This window comes from Solea solea, chromosome 11 (genome assembly GCF_958295425.1).
Source record: "Solea solea chromosome 11, fSolSol10.1, whole genome shotgun sequence".
NCBI lineage: Eukaryota > Metazoa > Chordata > Actinopteri > Pleuronectiformes > Soleidae > Solea > Solea solea.
In genome coordinates this window covers 23,791,213-23,808,364 of record NC_081144.1, presented here as the reverse complement: position 1 = coordinate 23,808,364, position 17,152 = coordinate 23,791,213, and the positions used below count along the sequence as shown (strand labels likewise).

At 47.7% G+C, this 17,152-nt stretch overlaps 2 protein-coding genes and 3 non-coding genes across 5 annotated transcripts; 1 reads left to right on the top strand and 4 right to left on the bottom strand.

Annotated features, from left to right (window-relative positions):
- Nucleotides 1–372: 372 nt before the first annotated feature.
- Nucleotides 373–5,663, bottom strand: cav4b (caveolin 4b). The gene is made up of 4 exons (XM_058643595.1): nt 5,563–5,663; nt 2,761–3,023; nt 1,586–1,773; nt 373–922 (listed from the first exon to the last, which is right to left on the bottom strand). The coding sequence occupies exons 2-4, from the start codon at nt 3,016–3,018 to the stop codon at nt 733–735; spliced, it is 636 nt and encodes a 211-aa protein (XP_058499578.1). The 5' UTR covers nt 3,019–3,023; nt 5,563–5,663; the 3' UTR covers nt 373–732.
- trnak-cuu (transfer RNA lysine (anticodon CUU)) lies at nt 3,967–4,039 on the top strand. The gene has a single exon. It is a non-coding gene; the product is annotated as a tRNA-Lys (tRNA).
- On the bottom strand, nt 4,523–4,595 carry trnak-cuu (transfer RNA lysine (anticodon CUU)). The gene has a single exon. It is a non-coding gene; the product is annotated as a tRNA-Lys (tRNA).
- trnak-cuu (transfer RNA lysine (anticodon CUU)) lies at nt 5,034–5,106 on the bottom strand. Its single transcript has one exon. It is a non-coding gene; the product is annotated as a tRNA-Lys (tRNA).
- Nucleotides 5,664–6,468: 805 nt separating the features above from the next.
- Nucleotides 6,469–11,580, bottom strand: LOC131468227 (uncharacterized). Its single transcript, XM_058642253.1, has 5 exons — nt 11,494–11,580; nt 9,820–11,306; nt 8,792–8,899; nt 8,244–8,686; nt 6,469–6,768 (listed from the first exon to the last, which is right to left on the bottom strand). The coding sequence occupies exons 2-5, from the start codon at nt 11,099–11,101 to the stop codon at nt 6,469–6,471; spliced, it is 2,133 nt and encodes a 710-aa protein (XP_058498236.1). The 5' UTR covers nt 11,102–11,306; nt 11,494–11,580.
- Nucleotides 11,581–17,152: the final 5,572 nt, after the last annotated feature.

The window sequence follows — 17,152 nt, the reverse complement described above, 5'->3', positions numbered from 1 at the left end:
TAGCTGGTTTTAAATATAAATCATATTGAACATCAGTCACATTACTGGGTTATAGACATGTACCAATTCAAAACTCTTAAAACTATAACAAGAAGATATGAAGTTAATTACAAATGAACAACAAATTAAAGTTACATTTGCAAAAACAAATTATACAAAAAAGGAAAATCAGTTCACAGCACTAAAAATAAGCAAACGCGATGGCAAATAAAAGAATAAATATACAGAAGAGGAAAAATTCTGAGATTAAAGTCAGCATTCTGACTTTTTTCTCAGAATTGTAGTTTTTTTATTTTATTTTAATTTGTAAAATTAAATTTCTAATAATGATAAATACACTAAGTTATAAAAACAAGAAAATAAAGGTAAAAATAAAAAAGGAAGACATCACATGAAGGCACGTGTGTAAAAATTAGTTTTAAGAAGTAATGTTAAAGAATTCACTGGATCTGAGAACTTGATCTCTTCAGGTTGGTCGTTTCAAAGTAGAGACTTACAGTAAATCTCCTATAAATTTAAATCTCAATTTTGGGACAGAGAAATAATCTGTCTATAAACTGGCTTCATGTAAGATCATCAGGGCGTAAAACACTTATTAAAGTGTGTTTATTTTATTCATCTGATTGTTTCTAGGTGAGACCTTGTCTCCAACCTTTGAGTCTGAATGCACTCATTCAGACTGCACTCAATATTGACTTTCACAGGTCAATAATGTGTGTGTTTAGTTTCAGGTTACACTGATGCAGCCTCTTTGTTCTTCAGTTGTTGCCAGTCTTTGTTAGTCAGTGAAATGGCGATCTGGCTGCAGCAGAGGGCGAAAGACGCGCAGACGGGCGAGATGAAATCGTTCACGGTGCACAGACACAAGGATCGCAGGCAGGGGAGGAAAGTGTTACTCAGCTGGACGCACGGCACCACAAACCTACAGAGACACGGGAAGAGAATGAGTGCATTGTGGGCTTGTTGCTTCACTTTGTGTACAGCAGAAGTTGAGAAATGTTCAATTTTTCTAGAGTCAGTGAATCAAATCACATTCTATCTCTACACGTTTTTTCTCAGTTTGGTATCAGTCACCTCATTTTCCATCAAGTAAATGTTTCTTGTGTTGGACGTCACATTCATGACTCTTCCTGTGATGACACTCCCTGACCAATCTTTGGAATTTGAACTTATAAGTAGATCTTTGAACTATAAGTAGATTTTGGAATTCTAAGTAGATTTTGGAATCATAAGTAGGATTTTTAAGTCTTTTTAACTGATCTGCAGTTCAGGATTATGAGCTTTGATTTTTGTGTTGGACATCGCGCTCATGACTCTTCCAGTGATGACACTCTCTGACCCTTCAGTGGCCGGCAATCTGCTGACGTCACAAAAAAAACACCAGGTACTATCACTGATGGAAAAGCAAAAAAAACAAACAATCGAGCTGAGCCGAGTCGTGCTAGAACTGTGTAATGGAAAAGCGCTAATAGTATTGTTCAATTTCTATCTATGTACATGTTGCTACGCTGTTTGTGTGTTCAAAACGTGTCGAGCGTTGTTAGCAAATGGTATTGAGACATGGAGTGTGAAACTGTTAGCGTACCACACATGCAGACAGGCCAGAACAGCCAGTAAAAGGCCGCAGAGGAACGCGAAGGGCACAGCGAGCAGCAAGGTAAGGCAGCGGTACGTCCAGGTACGAGTTGTCTCAAAGCCGGTGACGCTGTAAAACCAGACCTGGTCGATGCTATGGGGCGTAGCCGGCTCTGCTAGCACGTCACTGACCTCCACCTGTAAAACAACAACAAACAAACAAGCAACAAAGACAGTCGAATTAGGGTTATTTATAGAGTCAATTTAGGCTCACACTGACTGATTCTCACTTAAAGTATTGGATATTTTTCAAGTTAATGGATGCTAGGAAGACTCAGAATGTGCCCAACATGCTAACAACTAGCTACTTTTTCAACATGTAGGTGAAAATTGGGGACATATTGCTACCTAATTTAGTGGATTCACTAAATCTAGTGCTTGTATTCGACTGACTAACGGCCGCAGTTTAATATATTTACATATTTTACATACAACTGCTTTAAATTATTATAATCTGCTCTTGGTTGGGATTGTAGCTTTTGTTTTTCTCCTCTCTGGTTTAAATCTGCCATTTTGTTTGTGTTGATGCTCCGGAAGAAGAACATCTCAAGTACTAACCCGTTTAAACCCAATATTTAAGTTTATTGTATTTAAACAGTAGTTTCTATCAAGGATCAAGCAAATTTAAGACCTACGCTTTAACTTGACTTTTATTACTTTATTACTGTTTCACTGCACCTATTATTTTATTGTTAACGGGTTACTCATTGCTTATAGTACTTCTTTTATTTATTCATTTACTTCTATGTCGTGGTTAACGATCTATTTCATTTTATCTGTTACTATTTTTATACTTTTGAAATTTTCTTTTAACTCCTGTTTTTAGTATATTAGTATTTTAGTCTGCGGCTGTGTTTCCTCACTTTCTTCTCATCCTCACTTCTTTATGTCTTCATTTCTTCACTTCTTCACTTCCCCATCACTGTTTTAATACATCATACATAATCAATATGTCGGCTGAGACGGTTGTTGGTCGGTGGATTTGATTGATTGACTGAACGACAGTGGAGTGGAGGGGGTGAAAAGTCACTCAGTGACACACAGTAGATCCGTTTTGGTGACAGGAAATTGATTTTCAGACACTAGTGTTAGACGATAAGCCTGTCATGTGATGGATGAAGTGACCTGTAAGTGCTTGTTGATGCCATGAGGGTCTCTGCTGACAGGAGGGGTGGGTGTGGGTGTGGGTGTAGGGGTGACAGGGGGCATCGGTGGGGTCGGAGGGGTCGGTTTGGGTGCCGGGGTCGGGGTTTTGGACGCAAACTCTGGAGGAGGAGGAGGTGGAGGAGTAGTGCCCATCATCCGTTCTCCTCCTGCGTCATCGTCGTCACTGTCGTCATTGATCTTACACTCCACCAGACAGTCGTCGCTCACCATCATCATCGTCACTGCACGACAGAGAGAGAGAGAGAGAGAGAGAGAGAGAGAGAGAGGGAGGGCACAGCATTCTGTGAAAATATCTGTGAAAATATTCTGTGAAATATCGTCATATAATTTCAATAATCATGAAGTGATATAACTTTAATCTCGTATCGCCACCCTGACAGAACAGTTGTCTTTTTCTCCGAAAATATGACTTTTTTTTACTTGACCCGCCCCCTCCTGACTAGATGCTCATTGGATCATCTGAGTTTGAAACCCCTGAGTTATACACAGTAACACACACACACACAGATTGGGTGTGTGCATATGTGTGTAGTGTAACAGTGATCAGCACTCTGCTTCCACCACCTGTTTTTCAGCCCCCGGAAAAAGAAGCCACGCCAAAATCCTTAAATAGCAGCTGGTAATTTTAAAATTACCTCATAAAAGTTTGAAACACAATCAGTTCAGTCGAGTTTATAATCAATGTGTGTCCATATTTAGCTGATTATGTGTCGTGTGGGGACTTCCCTTTCAATTAAAAATAACATTAAAGAAGATTCAAACACGTGTCGGATGAAGTTCTGCCTTGAGTTTCATGGATGTATAAAAAGAGAGTTCACTGAAAATAAAATGGTTGATATTAGTTTTTAAATTTAAATTGACTAGTTTTAAGAAGATAACTTGCTTACTTTAGTTTGACTGAACTTAAATCTGTTCAGGTGCAACCAATTCATGTGATTCTTTAAAAATTTGGCGACTATTTTGGGAGGTTTTCATCGCAGCAAAAAGCTCAAATGTTGTTGCGAAAATGTTGGATTTTTTCATCTAAAGGTGACGTTTGACTGACACGACTATAGCATCACATCCATGGAGCCTCCTGATTTCAGATGTTGCAGGTGATCATCAGTTGCACAACAGATTTTGATTGCATCAACTTTTTCGACACAGTACTTTTGGGGTCACATTGCCCGGCTAGCTCAGTCGGTAGAGCATGAGACTCTTAATCTCAGGGTCGTGGGTTCGAGCCCCACGTTGGGCGGAGCATTTTAGGCAAGAGGAAAGCATTGGTCCAATCCAGGCAGGGGTTTCCCTGAGCAATCCCCAAACTGTTCCACTTCAGACGAGGACCTTGCTTCAGGAAGGCCGCCATTTGTCTATGGCAGCTGAAATACTGTGGACAGAACAGCCAAACAAAAGGCAAGAGCGTACTATGCAAATATTGTTGCGCTTTCTTCACTGTAGTTCCCCGTAGCATTTTCACAAAGGGTGCTACCTGGGTGCAATGGGGAGTGCTGTCCACTGTATAAGATTTAGTGACATCTGGTGGTGAGACCGCAGATTGCAACGAATATCCTGTTGCCACACACACTGTAAATATGCTAATTTTAAGACAATGTCAATTTTTAACACAGACCGTGATTCCATCGAGTGGACTGTTTGTTGGGGTGTCTAGCTCAGGGGGAAACCAGCCCGTCACAAGCCCAATTCCTTTCCTCTTAGCCATGTGCTGCCCAAAAGGCTGCGCCCAACGTGGGGCTCGAACCCACGACCCTGAGATTAAGAGTCTCATGCTCTACCGACTGAGCTAGCCGGGCTGTTGGACCCTGAAAAATAACCACCCACAACGTTTCAATTTTTGGCACCCTTCCCAGAGTAAAATGGTACGGTCTGGGTGGAGCTAGACTCCGGCTCTACCCACAACAACACAGCTGATTTGGGACAAACATATGAAAAACATCGAGCCATCGGGCACAGGCCACACCCAGTCAACCAAGTCATGATCCTGTTCTCAGTCGAAACGCAAGCCTGACCCATTGCTTTACCATTCCAGGCCAAACCGTACCATGATGGAACACAGCATTATATATATATATTATGACAGCACATTCAATTCTTGCCATGGCATCCACTCGATGCCATTCCATCGAGTGGATTGTTCGAGGATTGGGTGTCTTGCTCAGGGGGCAACCACCCACAAGTCCAGTTACAAGCCCAATTCCTTTCCCCTTGGCTATGTGCTGCCCAAAAGGCAGCGCCCAACGTGGGGCTCGAACCCACGACCCTGAGATTAAGAGTCTCATGCTCTACCGACTGAGCTAGCCGGGCTGCGGAACTCTGAAAATAACCAGCCAGAACGTTTAAATTTTTTGGCACCCTTCCCAGAGTACTCTGATACTCTTGGGGTACCAGAGTAAAATGGTACGGTACGGTCTGGGTGGAGCTAGACTCCGGCTCCACCCACGACAACACAGCTGATTCGGGACAAACATACGAAAAACATCGAGTCACCCTTTAAAGAACATAGAGAACAGTCAACCCAGTCAACCAAGTCATGGTCCTGTTCTCAGTCGAAACGCAAGCCTGACCCAGAGCTTTACCATTCCAGACCAAACCGTACCATGATGGAAACACAGCATTATATGAACACGCTTATGTTGACAGCACATTCAATTCTTGCCAATAAAACCCTCCCAAAATGTCACACACTGGAGCTTTAAATGTGATTCAATCACTTTAGCAGATGCACGGTGTACAATAAATCACTGCAGCAGAAAAACTCACCTCACTTTTCTTAATCCCGTGTCAGAGAGAAGAGGCAGAGGAATCTCCTGCTGAGTGTTAATCTAAAACGTCCACGAGCGGTCGTGCTGATAGACGCTTAATCCCAGAGTCCCTCAGAGCTAGATTTGGTACACGAGACACACACACACACACACAAATATACACACACTGAGAAGCACATGTACAGTGTGTGTGTGTGTGAGGAGGCAGTTATTTTAGGAGGAGGTGTGGATGAGTCCAGATGATCATGTTACAGCACTGGGGTTCATCTGAAAACAGAAACTTAAACAATGACACATGCATTTTTTGTGCATTTTTATTTCACTGTTTAATTTCTTCCATTCATTCTTCCATTCATTTTTTCATTCATTCATTCATTCATTCATTCATTTTCTACCACTTTATTGTCTACATGAGGGTCATAAGTGGAGCAGGTCACCAGTCCATCACACCTACAGTCAATTTAAAGTGTCCAAATAAAAAACATACGCACTTCTTGTTGTGAGGCAACAATGCCAGCCAATGCACCACCATGGGGCCTGCTTGTATAAAATACTGTACTTACATTCACTGGCCACTTTATTAGGTACAACTGCAAGGGTAATGTTTTGAGATTATTATTTCTCTTTTACTCTGGATTCCATGTTCCAGAATTAGAATTTTTGCGTTCTACAAAACGACAAACAGCAAATTCATATATGTGTGTATTAATATACACACACACACACACTAAATTTTTATATATATATATATATATATATACACACACACACACACTTTGCACATTTTTGTATATATGTATACACACACACAATTATATCTAGATAGATAGATTCGCTTTAAGCAGTTCTGTTAGAGGGAACACAACGGTAGAGAAGTTCTTAGATAAACTCCTATAGTAACCCACTAACCCCAAGAACTTCTGAAGTTCTTCTTTGTCGTGGGTTGTGGATATTTGGCAATGGCCGTAACCTTGGCCTGGACCAGAGCCACATGACCCTGCCCCACTACACGGCCGAGACACGTCACTGTAGCCATCGCAAAATCGCATTTAGCCAAGTTCACCATGAGCCGAGCTTCAGCCAAGCGTTCGAACAGCGCCCGAATGCGCTGAAGATGCGAGTGCCAGGTATCACTGTAGAAGACCAAATCGTCCAGATAAACTGCATAACCTTGTAACCCTGCCACAACGCGGTTCATCAAACGCTGAAAGGTCGCAGGGGCCCAAAAGGCATCACCTTATAGGAATAAAAGCCAGACGGAGTGATGAATGCAGACATTTCTTGCGCACGCTTAGACAGTGGCACTTGCCAATATCCTTTAAGCAAATCAAACTAGCTCACAAACTTTGCGGACCCCACCTGATCAATACAGTCACTTTTCATAAATCGGTGCAAAATCAAGGTGTTCCATTCTGTTTTGGCACTAGAATGCACAGAGAAGCCCAACTGGACGATGATGGAACAGCAATATCATTTTGGAGCATGTATGTGACCTCCGCCTCCGAATAATCACGTTTACCTGGGGCCATACGGTAAAACTGTTGTTCAAGCGGTCGAGCATCTCCGACATCGATATCATGTTTCGATCCAGTCAGTCTGCGAAGGAATGTCACCAAACAAGCAAGAAAATGTATGCACCAACTCGGACGTTACCAAGTGATTCTGAATTTTTTTGCCTCCCATACAACAAGCTTTCATCAGGCTCTGGTACCCCATCTCCATCATGCCCCAAACCCTCTGAAGCTACAGCAAGAGCTGGACGCACCCTTCAGGTGGCAACCCAAATCTGCATCAACTTCACGCTTGTAATATGGTTTCAAGAGATTCACATGGCAGAGACGCTTAGTCTTCCTCCGTCCGGGAGTTGCAACACCATAGTTCAAATCAGAGACTTTCTCAGTGACCGCGTACTGACCTGCAAACTGGGCCTGGAAGGGTGAACCAACTATAGGCATAAGTGAACTCATGGCGCTCTGTATGACGGTCATACAATTCTTTCTTTCTCCTCTGGCACAGGCCCAGCTTTTCTCTCGCCATGCAACCAGCCACAAACAAACGATGTCTGAACCCATTCACATATTCCACCAGGTTAGTAGGTGGATCCATATCCACACAGTCTTCCTTCAGCACAGCCAGGGGACCACGCACAGCATGTCCAAAGACCAACTCATTTGGGCTGAAGCCTGTACTCTCCTGTACTGCCTCCCTAGCAGCCAACAGAAGCCTTGGCAACCCCTCCTCCAAGTCTCTATCTAACTCGGTTCAATATGCACGCAGAAGAGACTTGAGAGTGTGGTGGAAGTGCTCCAAAGCACCCTGGATCTGCACATGATAAGCCGATGATTGGTTCTGCGTAATACGCAGAAGCGTCAACACTTGCCGAAACATTTTAGATGAAAATTTTTAACCTTGGTCACTTTGGACCACCTGAGGAATGCCAAATATCGAAATGAACTGAGCCAATGCCTTAACCACAGCCTTCGTTGTAATTGACCTCAAGGGATACGCCGCCGGATATCTGGTGCTCTGACACATCACTGTGAGCAGATATTTACAGCCAGACTTGGAAGATGGGGTGCGTAAACGGTTCACTCACAACCGAAATAGGCTGCAGTGGTGCAGGCTTGACCTTCTGATTAGGCTTTCCTGTGAGCTGACACACGACAGGTTTTAATATACGTGGAAATACGTGGAAAAGAAGTGTTTAAGGATGTTGAGGTACGTCTTGCGCACACCAAAGTGTCCACACTCATCATGTGCCACTGTCAAGACAAGAGGGCGGAATTTAACTGGCACCACCATCTGGAAAACATCAGCATCCACACCGTTTTCACTCACAGGAACCCACTTTCTAAACAGCAAGCCATTATACAAGAAGTATCCATTTGCAGCACTACTTATATCCGAGGCCGGCAAGGCACGCTCAAATAGTTCTTTCAAGGAGGGGTCATTACTTTGCTCCTGCACCACCTCGCTATGTGACAGTGACACAGGGAGCTCTGACAGCGATGGAACCTCCAACAATATATCACTGTCGCCGTCAGATGACGCGTCAGGGTCCGACTTCCTCATAGCGTGCGTAATTAGGCATAATGGCAAGACTTCTGGAGTGCAACCGGAGCCTTCAGACACAAAATTAGATGGACAAGATGTAACCACAGGTGAGGGAGGAGTGTCAGTCCACACTCTGCCACCAGCCAAACCGTTGCCCAAGATAAAATGCACACCTTCCATAGGCAACGCTGGCCGCACACCAACAGCCACCTCACCATTAACCAGCTCACAGTTCAAAATCATCTTATGCAAAGGAACAGGAAGAATTTTCAGCAACTCTCCTGAAACCACGGACATGCTCCCAAGCAAAGCTTCAGCCACGTTCGCCACAACACTATCCCCCAACCAGCTCAACGAACTCAAAGGAAGAACGTCGCTACAGCCTACCAGGGAAAACTCCTCGCCAGTTCACACACAACTACGCACGGGGCAACACAGTATCATCAGGCCCTGCTGCTTCCAGCGTAAACAACGAGCAAACAAACTAGTCTCTCTACAAAATCGGGTAAGAAACAACACAACAAACGCCATACACAAGTGATTCAACTTACCCTACAAAGCCATCCCTGAAGAATCGTCTGTCACAACCGAACAAGGACTTGAACCCAATAGCACGACTCAGAGACAACTTCCAAAAATACTCCAATTTATTGGACAAAGTAACAAATAAAAATCACTCTCAAAGGGAGGAAAAGTATCAACAGAAAATCACTCTATCGAGGAATCACTAGATAAGCAAAAGGCCAAAGTAACAAATTATAATCACTCACTGGGAGGAGACAAAAGGTCTAGGCAAGGTGCCAAATCAAAATCACTCTTCACGAGGAAAAAACTCTGATGGCTCAAAAAGGGACAAAACAAAGTAGCAACTAAGAAAAGCAAAAACCTTACAAACAATTGACGTGGCATGGATTGGCGTGGGTTCTCTGGCATGACAGACAAGACGAACTGACGCAGGGCAGAGGGAAGCACAGGCTATATGTAACTCAAAGTAAATGGGGAACAGGTGGAAACAATCAGGGCGGGGAAGATAATCAGACTGGCGGGAAAACTACAGGGGAAGGGCAAGTTATCTGAAACAAGAGGAAAGAGAGATGTCAAAATAAAACAGGAAGTCACAAAACAAATAGAAGGCAAAACTAAACATAACTTAACACAACTTTCTGGATATGACAGTACCCCCCCCCTCTAGGGACGGCACCTGACGGCCCAGATAACTGAGGGTGGCGTCTGTAAAAGTCTGTGATGAGGTCAGGATCCACAATAAAGCTAGCAGGAACCCATGATCGTTCCTCTGGACCGTAGCCCTCCCAATCCACCAGGAACTGCCTGCCCCGGCCCCTGTTGCGCACAGCCAGCAGAGCCTTGACTGAGTAGACAGGGCCGCCGTCGACCATCTGGGGAGGTGGAGGGGGTGCGGCTGCGGGCACCATGAGGCTTTCCTTAACCGGTTTCACCCGGCTGACGTGGAAGGTGGGGTGGACTCTCATGGACCGGGGCAAACGCAGACGGACAGCGGAAGGGCCGATGACCTTGGACACTGGGAAAGGCCCCACGAACCGTGGAGCCAACTTCCTGGAGGCGACTTGGAGAGGCAAATCCCGCGTAGAGAGCCAGACCTTCTGGCCAGGCTTGTATACAGGCGCAGGTAGGCGCCTCCGATCAGCAGCCCTCTTCATGCGGTCCACACTGCGTAGGAGTGCCTTACGGGCGGCTGCCCAGATGCGGTGGCATCGCCGGACCATGGCATGGGCCGACGGGACGATGATCTCCTTTTCTGTCTCGGAGAAGACAGGGGGCTGGTAGCCGAAGACGCACTGGAATGGAGACATGCCAGTTGCCGAGGTGAGAAGAGAGTTGTGGGCATATTCCACCCACACCAGCTTCTTGCTCCAGGAAGCCGGATTCTGCGACACCAGGCATCGAAGACAGGTCTCTAACTCCTGGTTGAGACGTTCCGTCTGGCCGTTGGCTTCTGGGTGATAACCAGAGGTGAGGCTGACGGTGGCTCCGATGAGCTTGCAGAACTCTTTCCAGAACCTGGATATGAACTGGGGCCCCCGGTCTGAAACAATGTCTTTGGGAAAACCATGAATACGAAATACTTGAGTCATCATAATCTCTGCCGTTCTTTTGGCAGATGGAAGCTTGGGTAATGCTATGAAATGAGTCATTTTAGAAAACCTGTCTACCACTGTGAGCACAGTGGTGTTTCCTTCAGAGACCGGGAGCCCCGTGACGAAGTCGAGTGAGATCTCAGCCCATGGACGAGTGGGAACAGGGAGTGGCTGCAGCAACCCCATCTGCGCTCTGGAGGAGGTCTTGTTGCGGGCACAGATGGAACACGCCTCCACATACTCCCGAACCTCCCTCTCCATGGAGGGCCACCAAAACCTCTGGGAAATGACGTACATGGTCCTCTTAACTCCTGGATGGCAGGTGAGCAGTCCGGTGTGAGCCCAATGGATCACCTGTGGACGCATAACAACAGGGACAAACAAGCGATTCTCCGGACAACCACTAGGTGTCGGATTCTCACCATTAGCCTGCTTCACCTGAGATTCTATCTGCCAACTCACCGCTCCTACCACACGGTTCAGTGGTAGGATGGGCTCCGGTTCCTTGGCAGTAGGCTCGGGGTCAAACAGACGGGACAAGGCATCGGGCTTGGTGTTCTGGGACCCCGGCCTATAAGACAAAACAAAGTTAAATCTGTTAAAAAAAAATGTCCATCTGGCTTGGCGAGAGTTCAGTCTCTTTGCTTTGCGAATATATTCCAGATTCTTATGATCTGTCCATACAATGAATGGGTGCTGTGCGCCCTCTAACCAATGTCTCCACTCTTCCAAAGCTTTTTTCACTGCTAATAACTCACGGTTCCCAACATCGTAGTTTCTCTCTGCCGGCGAGAGTTTATGAGACAGGAAGGCGCAGGGATGAAGCTTGTTGTCCTTCTCAGAGTGCTGGGAGAGTACTGCCCCCACTCCATTATTGGAGGCATCCACCTCCACCACAAACTGCCGGCTGGGATCAGGAACTGTGAGAATGGGGGCAGTAGTGAATCGCACTTTGAGCTGCTGGAAGGCCTCCTCAGCTTGAGGGGACCACAAAAAGGGAGACTGAGGAGAGGTAAGTGCATGTAGAGGTGCAGCTGTGGCACTGAAGTTTCGGATAAACCTCCTGTAAAAGTTAGCAAATCCTAAGAATTGTTGAACCTTTTTGCGGCTATCAGGTGTTGGCCACTGAGCCACAGCGCTAACTTTAGCCGGATCCATTTGCACCTTTCCAGGGGCTATGATAAAGCCAAGGAAAGATACAGTGTCGGCATGGAATTCGCTCTTTTCTGTCTTGACATATAATTGGTTCTCCAGCAGTCGCTGGAGAACCTGCCGTACATGATGCACATGAGAGTCTAAATCTGGGGAGAAGATCAATATGTCATCTAAATACACGAACACAAAGTGGTTCAGGAAGTCTCTCAGTACATCGTTGATCATTGCTTGGAAGACAGCAGGAGCATTGGTCAACCCAAACGGCATGACTAGGTACTCGTAATGACCACTAGGAGTGTTAAAGCCTGTTTTCCATTCATCCCCCTCTCTGATCCTAACCAGATGATAGGCGTTTCTGAGGTCTAATTTAGTGAAAACCTTAGCTTGCTGAAGCTGATCAAAAGCTGATGACATTAGTGGCAGAGGGTACCGATTCTTAACAGTTATGTCATTAAGTGGTGCATAGTCTATACATGGTCGGAGTGTCCCATCTTTCTTTCCCACAAAAAAGAACCCTGCCCCCGCTGGAGATGAAGAGGGGCGGATAAGACCAGCCTTTAACGAGGACTCAATATACTCGGTCATAGCCTTCTTTTCGGGGCCAGAGATGGAATATAGTCTACCCTTAGGAATAGGGGACCCCGGGATCAAATCAATGGGGCAATCATAAGGCCTGTGGGGAGGAAGGGAGGTTGCCTTCTTTTTACTAAATACCTCACTCAACTCGTGGTAACATCTTGGGACTGAAGTCAGGTCAGGAGTTTCAGAGTCTGTGACATGAACAGAGGCAATGTTATCACTAGTTTTCACATTATGACAAGACTTTAAACACTTGGTTTTACATTCTTCTGCCCAGTTCAAGACCCTCCCAGTACTCCAGTCAATGTGCGGGTTATGTTTCTTCAGCCAGGGAAAACCCAAAATGAGAGGATACTGGGCAGAGTTATATAAATGAAATTGCATAAGTTCATAGTGGTTATCAATGATAACTGTGAGCAGTTCAGTCTTGTGCGTCACTCGAAAAATCAGACTGCCATCGAGAGCGCTGGCCTCTATAGGCTGAGATAATTGTTCTGTTTTTAGCTTGAGTCTCATGGCAAAATCCCAGTCCATGAGACTTTCATCAGCCCCCGAGTCAATGAGAGTCTCCAAACTAAGTGTGGTGTTGTGATGCCTCACCTTAGTCTGGGTTAAAGCTCGAGGAGGGAATTCCGTGGAGGAGAAACGTCTCCCCAGTACCCCCCTGTCGACTGGTGAGCCTGTGCCTTTTGCCGGACACGCTGCTAGCAGATGCCCTTGCTGTCCGCAATAGAAGCACCTGCCTTCCTGCAGGCGACGACGGCGCTCCTCTGTGGACAGTTTGGTTCGCCCCAACTGCATGGGCTCCTCCACCTCCTCGGATGGCCTCTCCCTCCGGGTAATGGGTGATGGAGCACGTGAGGAGCTCCGCCAACTGGGTGTAGTGACAGCAGCGCGACCCTGATGACGACCAGCTGCAGAGGCCATTCGGCTTCGTTGTAGCTCCTGTAAGCGGTTGTCTGTTCTTATGGCCAGAGTCATTACTGAGTCTAGATCAGAAGGCAAATCTAGGGGCACTAACAAGTCTTGAATTTGATCTGAAAGTCCCTTGAGAAAAACATCATACAGGGCCGTGGTATTCCATCCGCTATCCGTGGCTAGGGTGCGAAAGCGGATAGCATAGTCACAAACAGAGTCTCTATTTTGTTTGATGTTGCTCAACTCACGTGCTTTCTCTCGGTCGGATGAGAGGGGATCGAAAGCCTTCCGCAGAGCCTGTTTAAACTCCTTGAGGGATCCGCAGATCATTGAATCCCGAGACCATTCAGCCGTAGCCCATGCCCTCGCCCTCCCGGTGAGGTGGGAGATCATGAATGCCACCTTCGATCGTTCCGTAGGAAAGGCTGAGGGCAAGTGTTCATAATGCATATCACAGTCCACAATAAACGCCCGACATCCTCCTGACTCACCAGAAAACTTTTCTGGGGGGGAAAGGCGAAGAGTCGTGGCATGGGGAGCTGAGATCAATGAAGCTCTGGTATCCGCCGGAGATGGTGTGGTCATGGTGTCTGAGGGAGAGGGATCCCTTGTGAGATGAGCAAGGACTTGATGTACTTGGTTTGCCAGGAGGTTAACTTGGGCTGTCATAGAGGCTTTGAACTCCTCCTGACTTTTAGCCATCCCCTTCACGCCACTGTGCAGAGAGGCCATGTGCTCCTCCTGCTGAGTCAGGCGGGTGTTCTGGGAGCGAACGGCCGCTGTCAGTTGTTCTGAGTCGGCTGGGTTCATGCTGGTCAGTTCGTAATGTCACAACCGAACAAGGACTTGAACCCAATAGCACGACTCAGAGACAACTTCCAAAAATATTCCAATTTATTGGACAAAGTAACTGTGAGCTTTTCCCACTCACTGGGGTTCGGGAAGGACGAGGAGGCGGCGTTGAGGGAGTAAATAGACCGGTTTATTGTCAACTCAAAACAATCAACCAAACAAATAAAAAGAAGTCAGCTGTGGCTGCGATGTCAGCGCTCTGCTGCGCTGCGCTGCGCTGCTCTGACTCTCTCTCTCTCTCTCTCTCTGACTTTCCGTGTCTGCGTGCGGACCCAGCCTACTGCAAGAGATCAGAACCAGGTTACAAACATGCTTATATAGCTGACTAATTACCTGATTCTGTCCAGCTGTCTGATCACCGGCTGAGCCACTCCTTCCTTTCCTCCAGCAGCCGTCGCTCTAACCAAGCCCCACTGCCACATACCCCCACCGCCCGACTTAGGCCGGGACCCCGCCGGCCGCAAGCCCACTCCCCCCCCCCTCCGCAGAGCGGGAGAGAAAGTCGGCCACGGCCATGCGGTTCCCCGGCCTATGGATCACCTTGAACCGGAAAGGCTGCAAAGCCAGATACCAGCGAGTGATCCGCGCGTTGGCATCTTTCATGCGGTGGAGCCATTGGAGCGGGGCATGGTCCGACCAGAGGGTGAATGGGCGCCCCAGGAGATAGTAGCGGAGGGCACCGACCGCCCACCGTATGGCGAGGCACTCTTTCTCCACCGTACTGTAGCTCACCTCCCGCTGAGCTAGCTTCCGGCTAACGTACAGTACGGGGCGGTCGACCCCCTCCACCTCCTGGGACAAAACGGCCCCCAGCCCGCTGTTCGAGGCGTCGGTCTGCAGGATGAAAGGGAGAGAAAAGTTAGGTGTGTACAAAAGTGGCTCCCCACAGAGGGCTTGCTTAACCCTCTCAAACGCCAGCTGACACGGCTCCGTCCACTGGACCGGATCTGAGGCACCTTTTCGGGTCAGGTCGGTTAGGGGGCTGGTCAGCTCCGAGAAGGCCGGAATGAACCTCCTATAGTAACCGGCCAGCCCCAGAAACCTCCTAACCTCTTTTTTGGTCTTGGGTCTTGGGCAGGCTGCAACCGCTGCGGTCTTTTGTATCTGTGGCCGCACCTGCCCTCCCCCCAAGTGGTACCCCAAATACCGTACCTCCCTCCGTCCAACTGCACACTTCCCTGGATTGGCCGTGAGCCCCGCCCTCCTCAGGGACTCCAGCACTGCTCCCACCTGCTGCATATGCTGCTCCCAGGTCTCACTATGAATGATGACATCATCCAAGTAGGCCGCAGCATATGCAGAGTGAGGCCGCAGCACCCGGTCCATGAGGCGCTGGAACGTGGCTGGGGCCCCGAACAACCCAAATGGAAGCGTGACAAATTGGTACAAACCATACGGAGTGGAGAAGGCCGTTTTTTCCCTGGACTCTAGCGACAAGGGAATCTGCCAGTAGCCCTTGGTCAAATCCAGTGTCGTAAAAAAGCGAGCCGTGCCCAGCCGATCCAGGAGTTCGTCGACCCGGGGCATTGGATAGGCATCGAATTTGGACACCTCGTTGACTCTACGGTAGTCCACACAGAACCGTATTGACCCATCAGACTTGCGAACAAGAACAATGGGGCAACACCAGTCACTGTTGGACTCTTCTATTACTCCCATCTCTAACATAGCCTGAAGTTCTGCCTGAACAGTTTTCCTCTTATGTTCCGGCAGGCGATAGGGTCGTGAACGCACTGTCACACCCGGGGAAGTTTCTATGTGGTGGTGTATGAGGTTTGTGCGTCCTGGCAGGGGAGAGAACACGTCGGCAAACCGCCGCTGCAACGAGGCCACGTCTGCTCTCTGGCCCGGCGAGAGATGAACGTCAACGGGGACCGGCGCCGACCTGTTTGATTTAGTCACCTCCGGTCCCAGCTCATCTCTCTCAATCACCGTGGTGGCCAGAGAAACAGACGCCACCTCCCTCCAGGCTTTGAGGAGGTTAAGGTGGTAAATCTGTGTTGCTCCACCCCTGTCAGAACGCACAACCTCATAGTCAACCTCCCCCACCCGCCGTGTGACCACAAAGGGCCCTTGCCACTTGGCGAGTAATTTGGAGCTAGACGATGGTAGCAATAGAAGCACTTTATCTCCCGGTGAAAACTGTCTAAGTTTAGCCCCTCTGTTGTACAGCCGCTGTTGACGTTCCTGGGCCTGGAGCAAATTCTGCCGTGATAACTGACCCAGTGAATGGAGTTTTGCTCGCAGGTCCAGTACGTGCTGTACCTCATTTTTACTGGTGCTTGGACCCGCCTCCCAGTTTTCCTTAACCAGGTCCAAGACACCCCGAGGTTTTCTGCCGAACAGGAGTTCAAAGGGCGAAAAACCCGTGGAGGCCTGGGGCACCTCCCGCACTGCAAACAACAGAGGGTCCAACCATTTATCCCAATTACGACTATCCTCGTGTACGAACTTACGAATCATGTTCTTTAGCGTTTTGTTAAACCGCTCCACCAGGCCATCAGTCTGGGGATGGTACACACTAGTCCGGATTGAGCGGACGCCCAGTAATTCGTATAGCTCGCGTAGTGTACGTGACATAAACGATGTGCCCTGGTCAGTCAGGATCTCTTTCGGGATCCCAACTCGGGAGATGACCTGAAACAGTGCCTGTGCAACACTCTTCGCCGAGATGTTGCGCAAGGGTACTGCCTCGGGATATCGCGTTGCATAGTCCACTAGAACTAATACAAAGCGATATCCCCGTGCGCTCCGGTCTAATGGCCCGATGAGGTCCATGGCAAGTCTATCAAAAGGGACCTCCATCAATGGTAATGGGCGCAAGGGCGCTTTTGGGGTGGCCGGCGGGTTGACTAATTGACATTCGCGGCAGGATGCACACCACCGACTTACATCCGCCCGAATGCCCGGCCA